The 27,909-nt window shown below is 41.9% G+C and overlaps 1 protein-coding gene across 3 annotated transcripts in view; it reads left to right on the plus strand.

The window, feature by feature from the left end:
- Window positions 1–26,452, plus strand: part of ZBTB44 (zinc finger and BTB domain containing 44) — a 135,822-nt gene extending 109,370 nt beyond the window's left edge. For 2 of the 3 annotated variants that reach the window (XM_073603311.1, XM_073603312.1), the window contains one exon: window positions 10,736–26,452. In XM_073603311.1, coding sequence (XP_073459412.1) covers window positions 10,736–11,027 — 292 coding nt within the window. In that variant the 3' untranslated portion in view covers window positions 11,028–26,452. The remainder of the gene's footprint in view (window positions 1–10,735) is intronic. The other variant, XM_073603313.1, reaches the window with a different exon arrangement.
- Window positions 26,453–27,909: the final 1,457 nt, after the last annotated feature.

Raw genomic sequence — 27,909 nt, forward strand, 5'->3', positions numbered from 1 at the left:
GCACTTTAGTCTTCGGATCAGTCTGGTGCATAAACTAGGCCTCAAATCAGTCCAAATGCATGCATTTTAATCCTCAGATCAATCCCAACGCGTATAGGCTTCCGTCCTCAGCACAGACCCATGCATGCACTCCAGACAACTGATCAGCACTAATGCATGCACTTCAGACCTCAGTTCAGCCACAATGCATACACAGCCACTGACAGGTTTTCAGTGATTTCTGGGAGGTGGGTGTGCCAGGCTTTGTAATTGACAGCCTACTGAGCTGTCAATTACAGCCAATGGCAGCAGGGTCCAGCGCAAAGGACACTGAGTGGGCATGTAGGCCAAAGCTCGCTGACAGTTGCTCTATGAGAAGAAAATAAACATTAATTGTTCTGTTTCTCCTTTTGAAACCTGCAATTGTAGCATCGTACATTTCATTAAATGACTCTGTTACTAGATAAAAAGCTTTTGCATTTAAAACCAAAAAAAAAAAGTTCTATTCAAGGTCAGTCAGCAGTGACTCCAGTCTTCAGTCTCTTGCAGAGCTACAGTGGTCAAAGAATCTTCAGATACTCTCCCGGGTGTGTCATTTGTCTGTGTTTTCACCTGCCAACTGCTATGTCACTGTTCTTTCCCTGCACAGCTATATTAATGCGGTGGGTACTGGTGGAATCCCAGTGTGCAGTGGGAGATGCAGACATTCTACAAACCTGGGAGCATTTCATGTGCTGAAGATTCAAGTCGGTGCAACTTTGAAAGAGTGACGATCAGAGTCGCTGTGTATAACTGTAGAGTGCCTTTTTTTTTTTTAAGTGTATCCAAGCCCAATAAATGTAATATACTGCAGCTTACCAGTCCTTAGATGTGGTGGCTGCATTAGCTTTATTTTTTCAGTATTTTTTTTTTCTTAGCTGGTGATCCTGGCATTAACATTCTTCCTGTCAAAGGTTGACAATGCTTACACATTGAATTGTATCCATAGAGTAGCAGCATTGTCGCCTAGGGCAGTACGATAGAACACCTCTCCTATGCCTCATCTCAATAACATAGAGGAGGTGGGTTCTGTAGTTTGCAGAGACTGTTGAAAATAATGCAGAGTGCAGGTTGTTTGTGTTTTTTTTTTTTTTTTTGCTTTGAGGCCAGATTCACACCTATCTATGCATTTTTGGTGCATTTTGCAGTTTTGCACTACAGTCCATTTAACATGGTTAACATGGTTTCCTATGGAACATGTTCTGTAGTGCAAATCTGCAAAATGCAAAAAAGCACTAAAAATGCATAGGTGTGAATCAGGCCTTACTGAACAGATATAACAAAACAGTATCGTTAACAGACCAAAGGGCCAGATAAGAAAAGTTTGTTGTAAGGTTACCTCAAGACAAAAAACAAACCAGGGAATCACATATCATAGCGCAATAAAACTTTTATTGAACAAATAAAATTGGAATAAAAAGAAAGCAATTGCATGCACATGTGTAATAGATTAGCATGCCTTGATAGAACCACAGAGAACATCAAGATGGCTTTGCTGGAACCAACTCGTCCCACCACTGTCTTGCATTGCCGTCTGAGTACCGGTAAGCTGGAAGGAAGGAGGGAGATAAGAGTATCCACTGCAGAGAATGCAGAGCTACACATGGGGAATGTGTAAATCTCAGATGGCTCAGCTGACCACAGGACACTGTCAGGAAGAGTGTGGCCGATTGCTTTGGAAACTATAAGACTTGTTTCAAGGGGGGTAGCTTCACCCTTTATTAAGCATCTTGTTCTGCACGATCCCCCTGTGCAGCTCTGGATGCTGATCTATCACACATCCTGTGTATGCATTGCCACCGCATGAATAAACAGTGGTGTAACATATTGTTGATCTTTCCACCGTAAATAGACCCAAAAAGAGTTAATTTATGGTGTATGCATGTAAACTTTAACACAGACGCTACATGCATAGAAATGATGGAAAGCGGTTTATGCCGATTCTTACAGCCAGCAAGATCTTGTAAATAGTGTATGCTCATGTGCATGAGCCCATAGAACAGAGGATATTCTCATCTCAATCCATCATATGCCCCAAAAATAGGAGTATCATTCCCCCATTTCAGAGCCATACAAATTATTCCTTTATGCCCCATGAACTAGCTGCCCATCCAGAACCACTGATGTATAGTGCAAATGTAACCTAATATTCTAGAGTAATTTATTCCAAACTACATACAGCTGTTTTTCAGGCTTGTTGGCCATCATCAGTGCAGTGTATGGAGGCCATGTCTTTAACCCCTTCAGCCCCGGAAGATTTTACCCCCTTCATGACCAGAGCACTTTTTGCAATTCGGCACTGTGTCACTTTAACTGACAATTGCGCGGTCGTGCGACGTTGCACCCAAACAAAATTTAAGTCCTTTTTTTTCCCACACAAATAGAGCTTTCTTTTGGTGGTATTTGATCACCTCTGCGGTTTTTATTTTTTGCGCTATAAACTAAAAAAGAGCGTCAATTTTGAAAGAAAAAAGGCATTATTTTTTACTTTTTGCTATAATAAATATCCCCCAAAAATATATATATAAAAAAAATGTTTTCCTCAGTTTAGGCCGATATATATTCTTCTACATATTTTTTTTATTGATTGGTTTGCGCAAAAGTTATAGCATCTACAAAATAGGGGATAGTTTTATGGCATTTTTATTATTGTTTTAGTAATGGTGGCGATCTGCGATTTTTATTGGAACTGCGACGTTATGGCGGACACATAGGACAATTTTGACACTATTTTGGGACCATTGTCATTTATACAGCTCCCAGTGCTATAAAAATGCACTGATTACTGTGTAAATGGCAGTGAAGGGGTTAACCACTAGGGGGCGATGAAGGGGTTAAGTGTGTCCTAGGGAGTGATTCTAACTGGGGGGGGGTGGGCTTCAAGTCACATGACAGCGATCACTGCTCTCGATGACAGAGCAGTGATCTCTGTCGTGACACAAGCCAGAATGGGGAAATGCCTTGTTTACATAGGCACTTCCCTGTTCTGAGGCTCCGTGACACGATTGCCAGGAGACCACGGGCACGGTCACGCGCCTCCGGCAGCGCACGTGCGCCTGCTATCCCCAGGTCTTAAAGGGGATGTACAGGTACGCCCATTTGCCCAGCGCTGCCATTGTGCCGGCGTATATCGGCAGTTGGCAACTGGTTAATGTAGTGGGGCATTTTTGTTTATTGCAGTCAATCTGAAATTGCAAGTTAAAAACTGAACACTTCTGTACTTGCAAAACTGTGGGGGAGGTTTAATAAAACTGGAGCGCTCAGAATCTGGCGCAGCTCTACATAGTAACCAATCAGCTTCTAACTTCAGCTCGTTCTATTAAGCTTTGACAATAAAACCTGGAAGCCGATTGGTTTCTATGAAGAGCTGCACCAGATTTTGCATGCTCCAATTTTAGTAAATCTCCCCGTGTGTCTTGTGGCTCTTTCAGTGGGGTTCCTGGCTGCTATGCAGGCAAAAAGCAGGACCTGGAATTCTCTATGGCAGCTTTTCTCAATCTCTTCAATACAGAGGAACCCTTGGAATAACTTTCTGGTCTCAGGGAACCCCTGCTAAAAATGACAATATCTACAACTCATAAAACATTAGTGTGATGGTCAGTGGAAAGAATGCTCCTTACACTTGTGGTCATTGGGGGGAATTACCCCCTTGCAGATACCTATTAGCATCAATGGTGTCAGTGGGAACGGAGAGGCAGAAATTGCTCAAGGAACCCCTAGCAACATCTGGAGGAATCCTAGACCTCCATGGAATCCTGGCAGAGAAACCCTGATTTATGACCTTGATCTCTGCAGGTTCCAAAGCTCAGAGGTCATAGGATTTTCACACACCCCTGCACACAACAGTGTGCCCCCTCCCAGTTCTGCTCTTTGTTTTCCTTCTTATTGGATTAACAGCTGCATTTAGTAAACCAAGTAACAAGTGTCTGATAAATGGCAGTACAGAGGAAGGATTTGGTTGGGGGTAGATTATAATACGCTTGCTTCCTGACGAAGAGTATCAGGTGTTAGCAATGCCTTCATCATCTTCCACTAATGCTGAGCAAGTAAATTGAAAAATAGACTTTGCAAAATGAATAATATGCAAATGGATGAAAAAAATACAGATGCAGCAAAAGGTAACACAAATTTGCAGGTGTGCATGCTTACACGATTTACAGCTTCACAGTTTTTGCATTAAAAAAAGTGTTTGGTTTTGTTGTAACTTTTGCTGTATTTACACTGAATGCAGAGGGTATTGTTCAGTGTTTATCACTAATTTTAAACCGAACAATAGCCAATGTGCCCACAGTGAAGGGCATACTGTACCTCACAATAAAGCCCAGTACACACAGGCCGAATTTCGAGCGGCATCGGCCAGTTCAATAGAAACCGGCCAACATTTGGCCCATGTGTACTGCAGCCGGTCCGATAACAGTCGGCTGAACAGCCAGCTTCTGTTGAAGGGTCATGACCGAAAAAGGTCTGCCGTCCGGCTCCTGATCAGTGCTCTCAGTCCGTGGCTGAGAGCTCTGACCAGAGTGTTCTGCCGGGTGTGCCGCCCTAACACAATAGAACTGTAGGGGAGATGGATGTACTAACATTGCATAATTAGTACAGCAGCTCCGACCTGAGCTGTCAGGTTGTGTTTTTTTTTTCTTTTTTTTTCTTCTTCTTCCTTGGGTTAGAAGGAAAAAAAAAAATAGTAGTGTGTATTATCTCCATAGAATTGATAGAAAGTGGGGAACTCCTTTTTAAAGCTGAACTGTAAAAAATGTTGTAGTAGTAAGTAAAATGAGAGAAGGATTTTATTTCTGTCTGCAACCCAATTGGGAGATTTTTCCCTTAAGCCTAGTACACATGATCAGAAAATTGGACGTAAAATACCGCTTTTGAAACAATCGTACAATAATATGATCGTTAGTACACAGCTTTTGAGAGACCATCACGACAGTTCATCTGAAATTATCCGAAGGGACAAACACGAAAATTTTACTCGTATAATACCAGATTGTACGATTTTCATTTAAACAGTACAGTATTTGTCCGAAAAAAAAAAAAAAAAACGTAGACCAAGACCACGCATGCTCAGAAAATACAAAATTCCTTACAATACATTACAACACATTACATTACTTCCAAAGTTGTTTTCTGTCGTAAGAATTTTTGTAAGTTTTTTAACCCTCATTTTTGATATTAGACTAGCATGCAAATAAAAAAAAAAAAAAATGGACGATCGTTCATCTGATATTCTCATCGGGTGTACGAGGCTTATTCTCTGTCCTTTTGACACACCACAAATGAGGAATGCGATTGTCGGAAAGGCTCAGACAGCATTAACCTGTCAAAATGTCTTTCCTACTTAAAATGTGTGTTTGAGTCCCTCTTGGGAGAGTATTCCAATCACTTCCTCTCCTGACAGGAAGCGCAGAGAAATATCCTCACTAGAGTCGCAGAAGACAAAAAAAAACCTGAAAATAAGACCGTAGCCAAAAACAACAAAAGGTTGGCCTGGAGTTGGCTTTTGTTAAAGCCTGTTGTCGCTCTGCCATCGCTCGGTGTACTCTAAGGTCAGACCCAGGAGCAATGCAAACTCAGCATGCAGTTACATGCTTTCAAAGATAAAATGGTTTGTGTAAGATATGTTCACGTTCCTTTCCTTTTGATTTGTACATGAATTAAAAACTGTAGCAAAGGCAATCATTAAAGTAGAATTCCAGCTTAACTCTCTAACTATACCTTAAAGTGTTCCCTCCCTCCTCTCAACACCTGGTGCTGACTATGATGTATATACTTGCCTATTTTCAGCCCGCACCATTTCAGACACATGGGGGCTGATTTACTAAAGTCAAATTAACTGTGCACTTTGCAAGGTGCAGTTGCTCCAGAGCTTAGTAAATGAGGTATAGCTTCACTTTGCAAAATATACCAAATCGCGTGCGAGGGAAATTTTAAAAAAAATGCATTTTTGCTTACATAGTTGGTAAGGTTGAATAAAGATACCAGTCCATCCAGTTCAACCTGAGTGAGTGTCTACAATTGTCCCTATCCCTGTACATTGTGTCTCATTAAGATGCTCATCTATTATTATTTATTTAAGGTACCCATATAGCGGCGTCAATTTACACAGTGCTCCACACATACATCACACACTCACATCGGTCCCTACCCTCAAGGAGCCCACAATCCAAGGTCCCCAACTCACACCCATATACCAAGGCCAATTTTGGACAGAAGCCAGTTAACCTACCAGCATGTCTTTGGAGTGTGGGAGGAAACCAGACTACCCAGAGGAAACCCACGCAGGCACAGGCAAACTCCAGGCAGGTAGTGTCGTGGTTGGGATTCGAACCAGCAATCCTTTTTACTGCTAGGCGAGAGTGCTACCCACTACACCACTGTGCCGCCCACGATTGGATTGCATATGATTGGAGGATGAAAGTCAGCAGAGCTTTTGCTCATTTACTAAGCTCCGGAGCAACTGCACTTGTAGAATTCAACGGCACTTTGCACAGTCTTTTTGCCTTTAGTATATCAACCCCTTGGTCCCCTGTGTCAATCGGTGGTGGCTGCAGGGGAGAGGAGAGAGCGCTAGACAACGGTTCGTAAAGTCTGAAATGGTGACGTCACCCATATGCTCTCATGGCCCATCCTTTGTCGCACTCGCTCCTCCCTGCTGCCGCTGTTGGCTGGCACAGGGGAGCCGGATCACGTGACCAGACTGAAGTAGATTTTAGATTTAGCTAAATTTGTGCATCTTTTTTACACAGCTTAGTCACAGGTGTTAGGAGGGGGGAGGGGACATTTAAAAGACTAGTTGGGTTTAGAATGTAATTCTACTTTAAAGCTGAATTTCAGGAATGGATTTTCTGCATAGTTACATTGGTTCAGCTTGGAGCAATGTAAGTATACTGATCCTCTGTACACACGATCAGAAATTCCGCCAGCAAAAGTCGGATGTGAGCTTTCGGTCAGAAATTCTGACCATGTGTATGCTCCATTGGACTTTTGCTGGCAGAATTCCAGCCAGCAAAAGATTAAGAGCATGCTCTCTATTTTTCGGTCGGAAAAAGTTCCTATCCGAAAATGCGTTCGTCTGTATGCAATTCGGACGCGCAAAAAATCACACATGCTTGGAAACAATTTGACACATGCTCGGAAACGGTGAACTTAATTTTCTCGGCTCGTCGTAGTGTTGTACGTCACCGCGTTCTTGACGGTCGAAAGTTCAGAGAACTTTTGTGTGACCGTGTGTATGCAAGGCAAGCTTGCACGGCATTCCGTCGGAAAAACAATCCAAGATTTTTCCGACAGAAAATCCGCTTGTGTGTACGCGCCATTATACTATACTTTTAGGCTCCCTGTGGAGGCAGGGAATCCTTGTAGTAGTCATTGCTACTACAGTGATTGCTTCTATCTTCTCAATTACCTGCCGAGTAGCTGCCTAGTGAACACAACATGTGGGGTGGCCTGCTTGGCACAGATGCCATTCACAGAAAGCTTTGCACAAGAAATATTGAGAATAAATGGGACTTTCAAGGTATAAAAGTAGTCTACATCATTACAAAAAAATTTTACAAAACAAATTTGATTTTATTCAGTGCAAAATAATTTCTTTAGGTAACAAACTCCTAAAAACTGCTATTTATGAAAACATACTCCAAGAGCCTAATATAGGGTTCATAACAACATCTCCTATAGTAACAAGAACATTGTTGTGCTTGTGAAATAAATACACATTTACAGATCTGTATTAAATATATTAGACTCGAGATCCCTCAACTTGTTTCATGGACAGTGCCACTTTGAGAGAATATCAAAGAATCGCATCATATGTTCATACAGTATGTTGACATTTTCAAACAAAAGCTGCAAGGCCCTGTCTCTGCACTCGGGTAACTGAAGTGGAAGGGTGACCCCAGAAGCTTACCAGGGTGAATATCTAGGAACACATAGCATAGCATAGTGTTAAATGTATTAGCTTTTAGATTTAAATACACTAACAAATTAAAGCCAAACTCCACCTCACACTTTATAACCAGTTACAAAAAATGTTTTACTTTTTGGGATGAATGCTTTACATGAATAAGTAAACCTTTAACCTCTTGCCGTCTGCACTATAGCTGAATGAGGGCCACAGCGCGGACCTGAATTTCCAGGGGGCTGTCTTATAACATCCTCCCTGTGCACGCGCGCCCTTCGTGCGCTGTGATCACTGAGTCACTGAGACTCGGGTGATCACAGATCCAAGTAAAGGGCCAGTCCCGGCACCTTACCACGTGAGCCAATGACAGCTGATCACATGATGTAAACAAAAGCACGGTAATCATTTTTTTTTCGCTTCACGCTGACAGCATGAGGAGAAAAAAAAGCCGATCATCGGCTTATCTGCAAGGGACATCGGTCCTGAAGAGGAAGAGGCAATTATGCCTCATCTGTGCCAACCAGTACCCCCTGCTTTTGCACCTGCCAGTGCCCACCAGTGTCACCTATCAATACCCACAAGTGCCACCTATCAATGCCCACCAGTGGTGCCAATCGGTGCCACCTAGAAGTGCTGCCTATCAGTGTAACGGATCAGTGCCCATTATTGCCACCCATCAGTGCCCATCACTGCCACCTATTGGTGCCCATCAGTGCCGCCTCATCAGTGTACAAAACATTAATGGAGAAAAATTACCTGTTTGCAAAATTTTATAACAAAATATTTAAAAAAAAAAAAAAAAATGTAAAAATGTGGTCTTTTTAAATTTTTTTAACAAAATATAAAAACTGCAGAGGTGATCAAATACCACCAAAGGAAAGCTCTATTTGTGGAGGAAAAATGATGCAAATTTAATTTGAGTACAGTGTAGCATGATTGCGCAATTGTCATTCAAAGTGCATCAGCACCCCTGAAAGCTGAAAATTGGCCTGGACAGGAGGGGGGGGGGGGGTTAAGTGCCCTGTAAGCAAGTGGTTAGGCACCCTTGCTGATGTTAAATGGTTTGTTATGTAAACTGATACATTGACAGTGAGAACTGAGTGACCAGTGGTGTTTGATTTCTCAGTTCTCTTAAAGCCAGTGTGGGACAGATACAGCATCAAACCAATGCTGCACCGCATCACCCTAGGTAAGTATTATTCTAAAAAAATAAAATAAAATTCCAGAACTTTTCTTAAGTCATGGAAGAGCAGCAATTAAGTACAGATCCCCCTATTATCTTAGCCCCTCATTAACCTCCTCCCCTGGTGCAATTAATGTAACGCATTCTCTGACTGAACCTCGTCCAGTAGATCATACCTTGCATTCACTTAGACAAATGCAAGGTGCTCTGTGAATGGCACCCATGCTGCTTGGCTTGGGACTCGAAAGACAGCAGCTATCTCTGTAGTAGCGGTGATTACTACAGTGATTCTGCTTCCACAGGATGGATATGGCATATGCATAATTACATTGGTCCAGGCTGGATCAATGTAGCATTGTAAAAAAAATCCATGCCTGTATTTCAGCTTTAACATAAGTGTACAATATACTGTATTGCTCAGTATGGTCCAGGCCTTTCAGTCCTTAGACACTGTGTACACTAGTGCTATGGAAAGCTCAGGAGAGCAGAAATATAACTAAAAAGGAAAATTCAGTCTTTGCTCGTTGAGATTAAAGTATAACAAATAGCAAAACTTTTTTTTTTTTTTTTTTTTAGTTTTGGACAGAATGGAGAGTAATTAGAATGCTGTCTGTGTCCCAGTTAAGTAGATTCACCCTCTGCATTTGTCCTATTTACCATTATCATTGAAAGTAAAAGAAAATCCCAAATTTTGGGTTGTCCCCAGAAAAGTAATAGAGGGGAAATCATCCAATGGGGATAATAGTTATGGTGACCTGGGGGTCCCCAAGGAAGTTCCTTAATTTCCAGGGATTTCTTGTCACTTCCTGTTTGTCTATGGGACAGGAATTGAAGGGAAATCTTCACAAGGGGACTCAGATGGCGAAACAAAATCTGACAGGGGTTATAACCCTCTCTTGCTCTATCCAAAATGGAAAAAAAAGTTTTGCCCATAGTTCTACTCAAATATATCTAAAGAGTAACCATCTAAAGAGTAACCACGTTCAGATTTTTCTTGTTTGTTTAATAAATTAAAGCACACCTGTAAAAAAAGACAACTCCGATGTATTGTAGAGTTTCCGCTCACATTACGTGCTGTCGCCACTTCTGCCTCCCCGATCCCCTCTGAAGCCCTGTTGAAGTATTCCGGGTATGGGGACACTTGTACAGTCCCCCTGCTTCCCCACAATGCAGTTCTTATTAATAGAGTGACCAGGCCAAGATGCTGTTGTTTGGGGGAGGAAGATATTCCTAACCTCATGCAAAAATGGACTTTGTGGAAAGGCTGGGACAGCAAGCCAAGGCTCCAGAGGGTGTGCACCACACTGTGTGGTTGTTTTTCCATTACAGTTTGAACATGTACGTTTGCATGAAATGTCTTTGACACATGGCTGACTACCTGTCTGTAATGCCACTGTTAGTACATCGAATAACCGATTTATACTTGTAAATATGTACATTTCAAATAAAAAACAAAATGTGCTTTAGGTGTATTAATTCATATATTGATAAGTTTATAAAGTGCTGAAGCCAACTAAACCAGATGGCATTGGACCAGCCTAGACTTTGTCATGTGCATGTTAATTTGATGTTATAAGTTGGTGCTCACCATCTATTATTGGTAATGTGATTCTCCTCTCTCTTTCCATCAGCGATTTCCTAGTCCCAGATTACTTGAGCCAGGAGCAGGAAGAGGCGCTTGGGCAGTACGAACTGGCAGAACACGGCTTTGAAAACAACTCTTCTGTCCAAATGCCGGTCATCTCCCAGGTTTCCTCCACACAGAACTGCGAGAGTACTTTCCCCTTGGGCTCCCTGGGCAGCCTGGCCGAGAAAGAGGGGGAAGAGGAGGAGATGACCGAGTCTGTCAAGGCCAGCCCTATAGATGAGAGCAGCAGAGATGACACCCCCAAAGGAGAGGTATCTTCCATTGCTGTGGAATAGTCTGGATCTACGTGTCCCGCACCCCGTGAGAATCTGCATCATCTTTATCCTTTTCCCCTTGTTTGGGAAACACCTGTGATTGGTCAATTCTAGTTTACCTTCTGTTTTCTAAGGAAAGTAAATCAAGCTCCTGAGGACATCACTTGTCCATCTCCGATCCCAATCTGTCAGGAACTTTGGCTTCCTTTTTTTTTTTTTTTTTTTTTTGTGTGCTGTGCTGGATACAACCATCGCACATTTTGGAGGTCGTTTCTATATCATTTTGTTCTATATAACCTTTTCTGCAGGAGGATGGCTGTGTATATGAAGAGGATGTGACTCGCGTCTGACTGCTCCCTGGTGTGGTGTGATAGTTTGCGTGCGGGGACAGTTGCTCGAGAGGTCCGCATTGGCTTTGACCCGTGTGTACTGCGGTGGGAATGCTTTTTTTCCTCATCATGCTGCTCGGAACTGGACAACTTTCTGCTCATCATAGGAAGCTTGAAACTTTCAGTGTAATCGTATTACATGATTGGAGTGTTTGTTTTTTTTGTTTTGTTTTGTTTTTTGTTTTCTGTTTTTTTTTTTTTTTTTTTTTTTTCTCTTTTTACTTTGAGAAGTGACCTGTATTGTCTCACTGGGACTGCTCTGGTACTGAGATTTTATCTCAACTCATATATGCTTTTCTGTGTGGTATTTTATTTTTTTTTAAATTTCAGAAATGATTTGACCAAATGTATTCACCAGCAAACAGAAGTGTACAGATCATCTCTGAACAGAATGAGTATAATATGACATACTGTCAGCCCGAGAGATGTATGAACAGCCTAGTCTATCATTCTGTAGCTAATCTAGTGTAACCTCTTCTGTCAGCAAGCACAAAATGTTTGTCCTCGGGTGAAAGACGCACTAAGCTAAATTTTAATATTTTATGGTTAATATTTTACTGATAGTTCAGCTGCTGTTGCTATATATTGATATTATTACCTGTGTTTTTTTTCTTTTTATTTACTAACCTTTTTTATAATATATAAAACTAATCCTCCTACTTTATAGGAGTTTATTATTCTCCTTTTAGTTTATTTTTGTAAGCCTTACCTGTAGGCCAGGTTTGGGGATTTTCTGATCCAGAGAGATTGGAAGGGGCGTAGTGCCAGATTTTACAAGCATTGTTGTGTCTGGTGGTGGCTTCAGGCCTTAATTTTATGACGGTGAAGAAAAGACTTCAACTTGAGTTAAGGCGAGAAGGAGCTGTGTCAGCATTGGGAGAGGATGATGGAGGAAAGAAGGAACACGTCTTTAGATAAAACAATAGTTATGTAGTATGAAAGCCTACCTGACTAGAGGTGCACTGAATGGAAATTTTGGTGCCGAAACTGAAACCGAAAATGCAGGATGCACTTGGCCGAAAATGACAGTTTTTAAAAAAAAATGTATATATTTTTATATATAATTGTATTATATTCGACTTTTTAATTAATAGCCCGAATTTAAATGAATGAGTTTGTCAGCCATTATTGAGACCTTTAGTGCAAGAAAAGCTCAAGAAAAATGTATCCCTTTTAAAATGTATGTCTTCACAATGGGCCGTTGCGGTTCCGTTGTGTTAAAAATCCTGTTTGCTGCATTTTTGGTCATTTAAAAAAAAAATAAAAAACACACCTCCCTGTTAAAAATGCGTTGAAAACGCATCAATAATGCACCCATGTTGCCTTTTTGATGCGGTTTTCGAGTCACATGACCTATGAAAACACACCATAAGCACAGTAAAATGGTGTGGTAAACTCGCTTGCATTTTCGGCGCCATTATCGGCACCCGCCAAAAATGCCGATAACACAATTTTCGGCCAGTGTGTTTCAGCAGCTGAAATTTCGGTGCATTGTCTAGGTGGGCCTAAAGGAAATTGAATAGGGATTGCAAACTCGCTGTATGGCCAGCCTTAGAGCCTAACAGAGATCAGTAGGGGAGTAAAGTTTTTCAGCTAAGTGTTCACAACGCTGGATATTCCCCTGTTTAATTGTATTTGTCAACCAAAAGTCTGAAGTGCTGAGGAAGCAGTCGAACGTTCCTTCACCGCCTGGTCTGTCTGCCATATGTTTTGGTTAGAAAATGTGATTCCAGAAATGTGACAAAATCAGGCTTGATTAATAAGCCAAAGAGCATAGGTCAGCAGCCCACTCGCCTGAATTCCCCACTCATTGTTACTGCACCATGCATGACATCCATGCTCCACTGCCTTATTAAATAAGCTCAACAATGGACATGTCAGAGAGTTGGACCCAAAACAGGACAGATAGGACTTTGAATCCAGATTTTAGAAGCGGTTCTCTTTTTCGGTTGTACCTGACAGAAGGTCACAAATGAACACATTTCGGGAGTTCAGCGGTCTCGCTTCATCCTTGGCTTTCTTTCTCCTCACATTCTTCATTAAATAAGCTTGCACCCCTGTGCCACCAACTAAGAGGTGATGGAAGTCTGATTTCAGGAAAATAATTTGGTTCTGTTGAAGGCTAAGTATCAGGGCTGGATAAATACCAGGAGCCAGATAGCCGGTGTGCCAAAATAATTATAACTGGTATTTAACCGTTCCGATTCTGTTAGTGATTGAAAAGGCCTTCCTCCTGTGACCCCAGTATGTAGAGGTTGGCAAAAGAGCAAATCTGCCACTAGCTAGATACATCTGCTCTTGGTTTCTAGCCATGATTGGTTGTGTAGATCGGATATGACAAGACGTTTCCTTTTCGGTCTGTTCATGCCTTCTTCACTGCGTTATGGGAGGAGACCAAGTCACCGTTTAGATTGAGAGTGGATTAGAACTAAGGTTAATTTTATGCCTCTTGTGTTCTGTTTTCCTGATTTGTGGCTGTTTAGCGGGAGGGAGAAGTGTTCTTGGGCTCAGCGGCTAATAAAAGTAACACTTCTGAGGGTGGTGAAGGAAGTGAGAGGATTTGGCAGTCAAGTGTACCCTGGGGATTCAGAAACACCTGGATTTTATTCTAATAAGCATCATGGGGGGTTTGCTTTGATTTGGCCAGGATTACTTGGATGGGTGCGGCAGTTCAACTCTTCAGCTGTAGGTTGGCAGGAAATGTTCCTCTCATGCAGTCATCTTGTTCTGCCACCCAGCAGGTTCATTTTATACTATCACAATGTTACACTACATGACTAGAACATTATCACACCTCAGTGTCAGCAAGTGGCAAACACTAGACATCTGTGATTCTGTAAGCCCTTCATATGCCAGAACAAACTGTCACCATATCTGGAATTGTTCATCCCTGTATCCTTCTGGCCCTTTACGGTTATATCTATAAAGGCCCTTACACACGATACGAAACTCAGATGGGAAAATTTTGTACGGTGAGCTGTCTTCCCATTTTCGGATCGTTAGTACGGTGCTTTTGACAGCCGATTTTTACTTTTTCAACAAAAGCTGGATTTGCAGACAAGTAATTTTTTGTTGGATGTGAACTCAACGTCCGATTTTTGTTTCATGAGTATGGTTTTCATCCAAAAAAAAATCGTAAGAGCAAAACTACGCATGCTCAGAAAAAAACTATTCAACACATTGCGTCACTTCTGACTTATTCTGTCATACAAAAATTTTCATATTGTTGGTAACCTCTTCACTTTTGAAATGAGACTAGCATGCCACAAAAAATCGGACGTTCAGTCGCCCAAAAATCTAAGCGTGTGTACGAGGCTTTAGTAACATCTGTGCTAAGATTTTGGTACAAAACTGACCCCCAGCCAGTCTGCTTCTAGGGCTGCTCATAGATGGCATAGTATTCGGAGAGATTTGCTGAACATTTGACACATATTTGAATACCGAACCAGTGATCGTTATGAAAATGATCAGAATTATTTTTCAATTCTTCAGAGAATTGTAATGTCTACAGCCAGCCTAATGGTGTATACCCAATCAGATGTGTTCAGCAAACATTTTGTTTGACTTTCTGTTTTACATTGGCATAGATTTTTTTTTTTTGGCACCTATTTGGTGTGCTACGGTTTTGGATGTTGTGGAGCCAAGTATAAGGGATTTGGTTATGATTTGCCCAAACCACCAGATCAGCTATAAGCACTGGTAGCATAATATTGTCATGAGGATTCACTTGTGTATTGCAGCCAACACTTTACATGGGGAAACTATTTTATCAGTGCCAGAAACTACAGTGCCGCTTTCAGAAATCAAAATCACACACACACCAAGATATGAACATTTCACAAATATTTGAACACCGAACCAGTGTTCTTTATGGAAATGATCAGAACTGAAAAATGGGAACATGTTGGAAATGTTTTAAGGCTCATGTACACAGGGCAGTTGAAAGCCTTTTCTGAACGCTGGAAACCGACAGTAAAAAAACGTCCGTTTTACAGCTTTTACATACCGGGTTTATGCTAGTTTAGCAGCGGTTATGAGTATTTGAGGTTAGAAGTGTTTTTTAACCACTTCAGCCACTGAAGGATTTATCCACTTCCTGACCAGGCCATTTTTTGCGATACGGCACTATGTCATTTTTAACTGACAAGTGCGACGTTGTACCCAAACAAAATTTATGTCCTTTTTTTCCCACAAATAGAGCTTTCTTTTGGTGGTATTTGATCACCTCTGCAGGTTTTTTTTTTTTTTGTGCTATAAACAAAAAAAGCAACAATTTTGAAACAAAAATTATATATTTTACTTTTTGCAATAATATCCCAAAAAATAATTTTTTCCTCAGTTTGGGCCAATATGTATTCTTCTACATATTTTTGGTAAAAAAAAAATCCCAACTAGCGTATATTGATTGGTTTGCGCAAAAGTTATCACGTCTACAAAACAGGAGATTTATGGCACTATTATTATTATTATAATTTTTTTGTTAATAATGGTGATCTGCGATTTTTAGCAGGACTGCGACATTGCGGCGGACAGGGGGGACCAGTGGCATTTATACAGCGATCAGTGCTATAAAAATGCACTGATTACTGTATAAAGGACACTGGCAGGGAAGGGGTTAACACCAGGGGCGATCAAAGGGTTAAATGTTCCCTGAGGGGGTGCTTTCTAACTGTGGGGGGAGTGGACTGACCGGGAGTAGAGAGAGATCGCTGTTCCTAATCACTAGGAACAGACGATCTCGCACTACTCCCCTACTGGCAGATCCCATTCTGCCTCTCTGTGGAGCGATCACGGCTGGCCGGCAGACATAGTGTCCGCCAGACCCGATGATTTATTGGTTCCTCCGCTAGCAAATGGGATCCACAGATCGCTGTGTATGCGCCCGATGTACAATGATGGCAATTCGTGCGGGAGAGCCAACCTGCCACAGTACAACTGCAGCGACTGGTCGTGAACAGGTTATAGATAACCCCAGGAGATCCTCAAATGCCCACAGTGCATGAAAAACAAGTACATTATTAACTATTTCAGCCATTCAGGCTGTCTTATGTTTTGTGTCTTCACTATGGATCCCATCATGAGCATGTGTGAGGAAATGCTTCTGATGTTGCTGAGGCTCTGAAGACATAGAGAGGACCAGAGTTCTTTTGATGCAGGCAACACCATGTTGTGAAATGTTATGTTTTTTTTGTTTTTTTTTAACATTTTTATATGTTCAAAAATTATCAGAAATTTGTATCCCCTTTTTTAAAAACGCTTATAAACACAAACGCGTATAAATGTGGTTACAGGCATTTGAAATGGCAGTAAACTACAGTCTCGAATGTGATATATATATTTTTTTTTTTTTCTGCTTTCCAAAAAATGCTGGTAACCTCAACTGCCTCTAAACTACTATAAATGACTGAGTGTACACATAAGATAACATAGAGGAGAGTTTAGGGGCTGCTCAAAGAAATGTCCAACTGCTCCTAAACTTCAGTTTAGCAGCTGAAGTGTACATAAGGCCTTAGGCATTTGCTGCATATTTCTATCCCCTGGTGAGCACTCGATCTGCAGGACTACACACAATTCCTAAGACCCCTTTCACACTGCCAGGGGTTTTTCAGGCGCTACAGCTCTAAAAATAGCGCCTGAAAAAAGCAGCTCCATTCACTCCAGTGAGAAAGCCCGAGAGCTTTCACACTGGAGCGGTGCACTGGCAGGGCGTCACAAAAAGTCCTGCCAGCAGCTTCTTTGAACTCACTGCTCCTCCACCGCTGCTCCCCATTGAAATCAATGGGGCAGCGCTGTGATACCGCCAGGAAAACGCCACTCCGGCTGAGTTTTGCAGGCGGATTTAACCCCTTTCCGGGCCACTAGAGGGGGGTTAAAACCGCCCCGCTAGCGGCCGAATAGCACCGGTAAACCACTGAAGCCGGTGGCGGCTCTGTGTGAAAGCCCTCTTAGAGAATTTTTTCCATTTAATTAGTGCTGTAGCAAGCCATAATAATGTAGGGCAGCTATATCAATACAATGCTATCTGTGTCCCCTGAGTCCATTGATAAGGAAATGAGTTACAGCTATGAAAACACAAGAGAATTTTTGCACACGTAAATGGTACTTACTTTCTTTCCATGTGTAGGCCTCGTCATTACTTTACCCGAGGCTTACTTATTACAAATGCACCGATCCAATATATAACTAAAATAATATATGCTTCACAGATTCAGATCCTGGTTATTATGTCAATGACAGAACACACATTATTAGCTGCTTCTGTTACATGCTGCTGGGACACACACAAGATTTCATCCAGCCTCAATTATAAGTTCTCTGTATCCTTTTTTTTTTTTTTTTTTTTTTATTTATAGATTAATTTAATAATTGTTGTTCAAGCCCTAAAAAAAAAAGGTGGAGTTCCCGAAATGCGTTAACTATCTGTAGTTCCCAATAAATAAAGATTTCAAGCAAGATGAAAGATCGCACTGGGCACTCCTAACCACACACCTAGAAGTGTGTTCTTGTTGGGCTCTTCTCTATAATGAGTGTCCTTGTCTTCTCCTAGTGCATTATGTGGCAGTTAAATATAAAACTAGATTCTTCCCTCAGATACAGAATAGATTGCTCAAGTCAGGTTTTTGTGCCCTACTAAACATAATTTGACAGTCTGTGCTTTTCTGAAAATTAGGTTTAAGTTGTTCTGCAGTTACTGTAATCACATAACCTGGCCCGTTTTTGCAGTCTACGGACAGCACCTTAGGCATATAATTCACCAAAGATATAACACTTAGTGCAGTAAGGCTAAGAACATTGCAGGGAATGCCTGTCATTTGTCCTTGTGCTTTGTGCCGGCTTTTGGAAAAAGCAGTGAGACAGTCACTGTTTACAGTATGAATGCTGTTTTCATAATTGCAAATAAGAAAAAAAAATGGCTTTTTTAGTCTGTCTTTAAAGCGGCATTCCACCCAAAGGTGGAACTTCCAGTTGGTGTACTAAACAACCCCCCCCGTCCCCCCCCCCGGCATCACATTTAGCACCTATTGGGGGGGAGGATACCTGTCTTTCACAGGTATCCTGTTTCCACTTCCGGGAGCCTCAGCTGCGCATATTGACGTCCCCGCCCGGGCTCCCTCCTCCTTCCCCGGCCGCCGGGCCAGTAGGAGAGAGGAGCGGAGCCTTGCCCATGCGCAGCAGGGTTCCCGGCGTGAAGCCGGGTTACCCTTACCCGCAATGGAGGCGGCATGCACCCAACAGCTGATGGAAACAGCTGAGGTGCAGACATCGCTGGACTCCAGGACAGGTAAGTGTCCGATTTATTAAAAGACAGCAGCTGCAGTACGTGCAGCTGCTGGCTTTTAACGTTTGCAGCGGTGGGCGGACCTCCGCTTTAAGGACAGATTGAGATGAAAATTCAGTGTTTTAATGATTTGAATTGCTGTGTCTTTCTCTGAATTTTGTTTCATGTGTTTGTCCACCCTAGGTTTTAGTATTTATACAAAAAGTGTTCGGTTTTAATTCTCAGATAAAAACAGAAGATATTTCACTGATCTTTACAAAAAAGTCCTCCTCTTTATTGTTTAGAAAAAAATGAAATGAGCACACATCTTCCAGTCATGAGGAAATGCCAAAACATAGCAGCACAATGTTACCTGTCACCCATACAGGAAAGTAACAGAAAACAGCACAAACCATATCTACTGCCCAATCCTGCTGTGCAATCCCAGTGTCCGTGTCCGCACCTTGAGAAGCTTTGATTGGGGGGTGTTGCTATTTTATATGTATTTTGTTAATCTTGCCGGTAAATGATGGCTTGTGATCAGTGTACTCAGGCTACTGTTACTCAATGAGGACCCCTCCTCCCCAATGAATATCACAATAGCAGAAAAATGTTTAACTTGCCTAGTACTTGCTGATTTTTTATTATGAAAAATCATTATTTGAGACTTTTGTCTCAACTCTCTTATTCTTTCATACTGGAGGAGGGCAGGTGTGGACAAAGCTCAGACTCCAGGTAGGGCCACCTACCTGAATAGGAGGTTGATGTAAAACTTTTTTAAACCTAATGTTTTTATTAGAAGCACATGTTCCCCAGCTTCTTAAAATTGCCTGCTGGTTAGATGTCAGCTGTCCACCAAATCCCTGTAGCCCTCATTCACGTTGAATGCGGCTTTGAAATCGTGCAAAGCCGCATGTCAGTGTGATTTCAAGTGCAACTTTAAAGACATCTGCGCGGCTTCATGCACAGATGTCTATGCACGTCGCACCCGAAATCGCCAAAAGTAGAGCAGGAACTACTTTTTCAAAACGATGCGGCACCACAAAGTCGGTGTCACACCAGTTTGAACAGTGCCATTGCCGACAATAGGGTGCGACTTTTTTATGACAGGTCAGATCGCATGAAAAGTTGCACCCTATTGACGGCAATGGAACGTGTGACGCTGACTTTGTGGTGCCACATCGTTTTGACAAGTCACTCCAGTGTGAACGAGGGCTTATAGAACAAATGTGATTGGTACAGCAGTATCAGAATTATCCTCCCTTTTTCAAAGTTGATGATGATTCTGATACTTTGCAGAGTAAATGGGCAGATTAGTTAAAAATAAGAAATTCACTAAACTGCATATGTAACTTGTTCTATCTGCCACAATATTTGTGATTCACACATATTGTATATAGCTAGGAAGCTGACCCAAACCTTCAGCCTTCTGCATCACCGCCCCACCTACAGACGTCTTATTAGACTATGAATCACATCTCCACACTGGCTAGGAAGTCCCTGTACTGTCCCCCTTGCTGTAAGCTGCCTAAACACCTCCCTTCCAGCCCCCAGTGCCTGAAATGTGTTATGATGGCTGCATAGCACCAGCCTAATTGGTTCTGTCTGGTTATGATGGGTTTATCGGATGCTAATATAAAGGCAGAATTTTTTTATTTTTTATTTTTTTTTTTTATAGTTATGCTAGCAATATTTAAAAAATAAATACAAGATTTTTTTTGTATTTCTTAACCAAGCTAAAGGGTGATGATTATATTGATGATTATATACCGTTCAATAAGGGACACAGGATATTCAGCTGAGTGTGTTTATATTGCTGTATACAAGAGTGTTGGACACAGGAACTAAAAAAGAAAAAAGTGTCAGTCAGATCTACTCCCAGCATGTCATGTTTTTGAGCTAGTGTCCTGAGAATGGATATCTTTAATTGGGGGGTGGAAAGCTTTACCATTGTACCTTTTTTTTTTTACTAGCAATCTCCTTGTGAATCTCCTTGTTCTTCTGACATCACTGTGAAGAAGTCATGGGGCCGACCCTGTTGTTGCTGCACTCTGCTTATGAAGCTGCTTAGGTCACCTTGTGCACTGTATCAGGCAGCTGAAAACCCCTGTATAGGTCTGTTGTAGGAGAGAAACACCAGATGTGGATCTTCTGGTGACTAGGTTCAATGTGAGTACGTTTTTGTCTCCAGATGAAAAGATCCTCCTAGCAATGAAGGCTTTGGGTGCTCCGTGAGATCAGGTCAACCTGATTTACATCTTCCCTCTTCGTCTGCTCCACAGAGTCGAGATGGAGGACATTCCTGTAATTCTAGTTGCACCAAATTAGCCCAGAGGGAACTTGGTACGCAGACCTCAGCAGATTCATTGTGGGCTCTTCCCAGATTGCAGGGACATTTTGTCCCCAGGGCTGATTTTCCATCCTGCTTTATGGTTGCTAGCTTTGACGGCTGACCCTCGTTCACAGCACTGTATTCTGTTTCAGTACTTTAAAATAATTTTAAAAAGTACAGCAGCATTCACTTTTTTGCACCAGGACGTTGCTTTCGCCAGCACTATGATTATACCTGTAAGGGCAGACATCCTTAGCACTCTGATTCTCTGCACTAATGCAACACCAAACAATAGAGAAGCCCAAGGAAGAAGCAGGAAGTGCCCTCAAATGAAATGCTAACATATTTATTTAAAAATAAAGACACTTCAAGTGGGGTAAAAAAAAAAGGGGGGGGGGGGGATGCACTTAAACACACTACAAACACATTTAGAAATGCATGTAATTGTGGTGTGACCTAGCCCTTAGTCAGTCTGATGCTTTCTTCTCCATCCCTGAGGGACCTCAAAGGGGATTACATGCTTCTCTTTCCACCATCTCTAGGGGTGCATAGACAGGTTACCATTCAAGCTTAAGGATTAGATTCCCCCCTTTCCTGTTTGAGTGCACTCTACTAGATCAGTAAGCACGTCTTGGGCTTTTCAGCTATAAAGGATAAGTTCACCTTTCAGAGCATGTTACACATTACACCCATAATTCAGGCGTAACATGCTCTATACCTACCCCACTGTGCCAGCGGGCAGGGGTACTTCTTCCCCCACTCATTGTCACTTTTTGAATAGAGCGCAGCTGTGTGGGGCTCCACCCACATAGCTGTGTTATTCATTCACAATGATCTGTGATTAGGAGAACTACAAGTACCATCAGCCATTGCGACTGACAGCTTGTAGTGCTCAATGGACTGCGATAAGCTCTCGTAGTCCAGTTACCAGTGCAGGGCTTGTATGAAAGATCCTGACATTGCACCCTTGATCATTGGTGCAATTCTTTGTAGGCTGCTGAGGAAAAAAAATAATAAATGCACATTTTTTGCCTGCAAAAGGTGAACTTAGCCTTAAAGCATCTGTTTTCTGGATTTGCCAGGCTGTCACCTGCTTCTTTGTTTACCCATACACTAAGTTTTACCAAGTGGATGTTCAGTCCTCAGCTGATACCTATTTCAGATGTAAGGTCCATCAGGCAGCTCTTTGAAACATCCTACCTGTTCTGTTTCTTTGTTCTTTGTGGGCTTGACAAGTAGTCTGCTGTGTTGCCAACCCCTTAGTTGGACTGCTTTTGAATGTCCCACTTGTCTCTGAATATCTTTTGTCCCTTAATGAATGGTTAAGAATATTTGGATTTTGACTTGCCTGTAAAATTCTTTTTTTGGAGTTAAGGGACACACAGGTCCCTCCCCTCTGTCCTATGGTCCACGGTTCTGTAGATTTGCCACAAAACTGAGGCATGGTGGAAATAGAAGGGGTTATCTTGCATGACAGACCCTTTTTTTTTTTTTTTTTTTGTGTCAGTGACCAGTTTATTCTGTGTCCCATTGAACTCCAGGAAAAGGTTTTTGCAGGAGAGTCAAAAATCCTTTTTTTTTTTTTTTTGGAGTTCTAGTGTAAAGAATTTTTTCTCATCCTTGGTAGGTTTGTCTTTTCTTGAGTATAAACAAACACGGGCACTTTGGTGTTTTGTCCAGATGTTCCTGCATGTGTGGAAGTGGTGTGCAATTTGTAGCAGTGCAGCAAACCAAACTCTGCTGTGCACGAGGTGCAAGACTTGTTTTCAGGTAGATGTCTGAGCTCCAGCAAGCTAAAGGGAATCTGTCATAAGGAAATATGGTTAAAGCCTTGCTTCACTGGAAGATAGACAGTACCAGGAAATGCCAGAACATGTCTGTGCCTTTTTTATATGATTCCTTTACTGGCCACCTTCACAATCAAGTAGACAAATCAGAGCATAGGTGAAGCCATACAAAAACTCTTCCTTTCCTCGCTGCAATGTTGGTGCCCCAGTAGACAAATCATGACTTTTGGCCTAGCCAGAGAGCACAGGTGTAACCTTTTTCTTCACTCTCCCTTTCTTTATTGCCATTCCGGTGCCTGCCAACAGATGGGTGGGGGGCACACCCATTGCTTTGTGGGATGTGAGGACTTTTTCTGTACTCTGCAAAGTCAAACTTTGCTTACTGTGCTCTCACTGGGTCTAGGGAGCTTTGGAAAGGAATTATAACAAAATCAAGGTGTGCACAGCACGTTGTAGTGTCTCTCATCTTCCATTTTATGTCAGTTTATATTGGATTTCCTAATGATGCATTCCCTCTGATAGACCCAGCACAGGTTCTGCACCTCTCTCTACGTACAATCTGAGTCACTCTGCACATCAAATTCTTGCTAAGATGCTGATATGTGTTTTACCTTGTAGCTGTTTGCACGCAGCACCTTGAACTATAACAGTGAGGTGCTAGGACCTAGTATTGGGGAGCCTCTATCCTGTCTCATCAAAACTCCTTCCCCTTCTTTAACTCTCGCTGAACTAATAACACTTATACGGTTCCTATGGCATTAGCCGATGCCTCTGAACTCATTTTAGACACGGAGCATGTACATTAATTTGTTGGCAAAAATAGCTTTCTTTTGTTTAAATGTATACAATGTTTAAAAAAAAATACACATTTTATATACTTGTATCTGGCTTTTAACATTTTTATAGTACCCCATTGTTCTTGGTGGCAACAATATCTATTTTTGTGCCCATTTTTGGAAAACAAGTGCCGTTTTGGAAACGTTACGATTATTTCTACAGTTCTTGTAATCTGTGTGAGAGTCACAGTTGCTAATTTTGTTGTCCTTTATTTTCTGATCTGTTTTTTGAGCCTGTAGCTGTAAGCTTTTGATGTTTCTCAAATGTCTGAGAGGGGTAGAGCCGAACTTCACATCCTGTGATGGAGAAAGAGAGAATTCTGGAGAATGAAAATTAAAACCTTAGAATTTGTCTGTTATTCTGGTTGTGTGTTTCTGTCTTTGAGAAATGTAACCTTACAGACACACATGCCTTGCTAAATGTCAATATGTCCTTTGTATTGTGAGCAGACATACACTACCAGGTTTTTGCTCACCTTTGTCTATTTCAAACATTCATGGGGAATATTTAGTGACTTAGGGTTTTAGTAACAAGTGCAGCAACCCTCTTTTTAAAGTGGTTGTAAAGGCAGAAGGTTTTTTTTATCTTATTGCATTCTATGCATTAAGATAAGCCTACTGTGTGCAGCAGCCGCCCCAGCACCCCCTAATATTTGAGCCCCATCTCTGTCCACGAGTGCCTCGGCTGTCCAGGACTCTCCCTCCTGATTGGCTGAGACACAGCAGAGGCACCATTGGCTCCCACTGCTGTCCATCAAAGTCAGTTAGCCAATCAACAGAGAGAGGGGGTGGGCCGAACCGGGGTTCCATGTCTGAATAGACACATGGAGCTGTGGCTCGGCTCGGGTGCCACCATAGCAAGCTGCTTGCTATATGGGGGCATTCGACAGGAGGGAGGAGCCAGGAGAGCCGAAGAGGGACCCGAGAAGAGGAGGATTTGGACTGCTCTATGCAAAACCACTACAACAGAGCAGGTAAGTATAACATGTTTGTTATTTTTATAGAAAACAAAAACAAGACTTTACAATCACTTTAATCATTTTCTGTCGCCAGCAATCACTGCGCTATCTGGAATATACATCTGTGGTAAATTTCATGTAGTGTATGTACAGACAAATGATTAGAGCTGTGACAAGTCTCGGGTCCCTGCTTTCAGTAGTAAGATTAGCATGATTGTAATATTGTCTTGGCCAAAGCACTTTTCTTTAACCCTCCATCTATCTACACGAATATGCATGGTGCACTGCTCGTATTTTTCTTGTGTCTATGTGAAATCATATAGACACCTCATCACTCACCAAATTGGTATACACCCAACTGTGGGGCACTGAAACAACTGGTGGTTCTATACACCTAAGTATAGGGTGCTGAAGCAACAGGTTCCGCCATATACCCAAATATTGGGTGCTGAAGTAACTGGTTGTGCCATACACCCAAATATAGGGTTCTGAAGCAACTGGTTGTGCCATACACCAAAGTTTAGGATGCTGAAGCAAGTGGTGAATGGCATCACAGCAGTCAGAAGAAAATCTTTTGCCAGGAGACCTCAATTGGAACTGTCTTTTTTTGACAGCCCTTGTGCATGTTCTATTATAAAGTGCAACAGTTCAGAACCACTGGGGGTCATTCATCAGGAAAGGTGTAATTTTTTATGATGGAGAGGCTCCTGGTGGTTCCAAAACATTTTTTCTAGGATATGGGGATGAGACGACAATAAGGGTAGCTTTATTTGCAGAAGACTGGAGGTGTGCTGGATAAATATTTTCTTGTGCAAGAGACATCCAGATTTCTATGGATCTTTGCAGTGAGCTGTGTTCACAAGCCAGCTGAGCTATGGTAGCAAAGTAAAACCAGCAAGAACCCCACACACATATAGTCTGTCCTGGTCACCAGTACTGTGGAGAACTCTGCAGTAGTGGTTTGAGCTAACAAAATTGCAGGTTGGTTGTGGGGACAGAACCCAATCACACCATGTTGTTTCTATGAATGAACCAATTACAAAATCAATGCATTTGCACCCGTTTTGAGCAAATTGTGATCCTCCAAGTTTTAAATCATAAATCATGGCATCCTGAATTTTTTTAATGTTTTCGTATATACAGAGTGGCAAGCTTGACTTTGATATACAGGTGAATAGGTATTCACCTGCACTAACAATATCTAAATTCCAGAGAGTCTTCAATTTTCTTATCTCTGTTCTGGATGGCTGCTTTTTGCATCTGGCCTGTTCTCAATTTGCACACTAATGCTGTAGATTTAGAAATGTTAGGACTTGTCTGCTATAGCCTTGACACAGTCCAGCCGTTCCACCAAACCTTAATTTATCGCTCTTAAAACAAAGCTGCTCTTGGTGACGCAGATTCACATGTAAAATTAGGATGACAGTTTAGTACAAGAAACAGACCTTTTAAAAACAGAACAGTTGCTTGTTATTGGCCAGTCTATCTGATTATATAGCATCCTGCAGGCAGTTACTGGTACTCATCTCCTTTTCCCAACATCTTCCATCCAGAAACTGGTCCGGCTCTACCCCTGTTGTGTATTGTATATACTCTGTATAGCTACATTGTATGGAATACCTAGCTTGTTTGATATTTGATATAAGAGAAGTATGTATTGGGTACATTTTGCTAGCCTGGTTGTTTAATCTTGGAAATAAAAAAACAAAAAAAAAAAAACAAAAAAACAAAAAACTTGTTTGGAAATGCAGAAAAGACATGAGTTCTCACTGGTTCTGTCATAGGTCAAAATAAGGATTTAAAATTAGTTTTGAGTGTCTTTGGATAGAAACATAATGATGCTAAGATTTTTTCCTTAAAATATATTATTATTATTATTAATGTCCTCTGGTGTATGTGTTTATTTTTGTTATTTTTGTTTTTAAGTCTTTGCTTCGCTTTGTGTTTTTTTTCCCAGATGACTTTTGATTAACAGCCAACATCTTTCTTTGCTGTTCATTAAGCTCACATTCATATTGGGGCATTTTTGGCATGCGATTTGACATGGCGGCTGTTGCCATCCAAATCCGTGCGTCAACAGCTTTGTGGCCCCGCACCGATTCCCAAAAGTTGTTCCTGTGCTACTTTGGGTGACTTTGGGGGCGATTTCAATAAACATCTGTGCATGAACCCACACAGATGTCTGTCAAATCGCCCCTGAAGTCGGACTGCATAGTCCGGTTTGAAATAGTACAAGTTCAGCTGGACTCGCACGATTTCAAACCCGCATCAGTGTGAACGTGGGCTCAGGGACACAGAGCAGAGTCTTCTTAGATGTATGGGTTATATTGCACCACCTACAGGCGATTGGACACTGACAAAAAAAACACTAGGAGGTCCAACATTACCCCCCACTACCCTCATACTTAGAGCGTATCTATGGTCAAAATGTAAAATGAAATGTTACATTTCTACAACAAATGTAAACTATTTCCAGCCTATTGCTTTCAAGCTGAACGATCTTGAAGTTTGTAAACTTGCTTTGCGAAGATCCCCAGACATTTACTTTTACCTTGAATTCTGTGCTATGTATTCACTATGTCTTGAGAGTAGGCACTGCTGTGTCACACATTTCAGAGTCTGCTTTCTGAACTACAGAGGTGCTAAGAGAATGACTTTCATGAGGCAGAGTAAGTACGGAATCACTGCTTGCAGGCAGCAATGTACCATGGGATATGTAGTAGAGGTCGACCGATATATCGGACAATATTTGGCCTTTTTTAAGAAATTGGCAGTCAATTTTTGTGCAAAAATCAGCCGATTACCTCCCTTCCCCCACACTCCACTGACGGTTTCACACACCGAGCAGCTCTGTGCTCAGTGTGTGAAACTGATTTGCAACTGAATGCAGAGAGAGAGGAGCTGTCAGAATTCAGCGCGATGTCGGGGGTGGGCGGGACCCAGATATCAAACCAGCCAATGGGATCTGGGCGGGCCGCTACGTGTATGTGACCCTGCCCACTTTCTTAAGCAGCCCAATTGTTGGCTGGTGTTTGATAGCTGCAGGGCCTTACCCACCCCGGGTTCCGCCCACCCCTGACATCACGCTGAATTCTGACAGCTGGTCTCTGCATTCAGTTACATATAGTGTAACTGAAACTGACAGATTGGCTCAGTGTGAAACCTGCCAGTTCCAACAAGTGCCAATTGCCAGTGGCAACCAGTGCCACCTGCCAAAAAAACAAAATCGGCTTAAAATATCGGCATCATATATCGGCCATCGGCCAGCCCGATTTCTAAATATCGGCCAGAGAAAAACCCATATCGGTCGACCTCTAATATGTAGTCCCTAAAATGTAAAAG

This window comes from Aquarana catesbeiana, linkage group LG10 (genome assembly GCF_042186555.1).
Source record: "Aquarana catesbeiana isolate 2022-GZ linkage group LG10, ASM4218655v1, whole genome shotgun sequence".
Classification (NCBI taxonomy): Eukaryota; Metazoa; Chordata; class Amphibia; order Anura; family Ranidae; genus Aquarana; species Aquarana catesbeiana.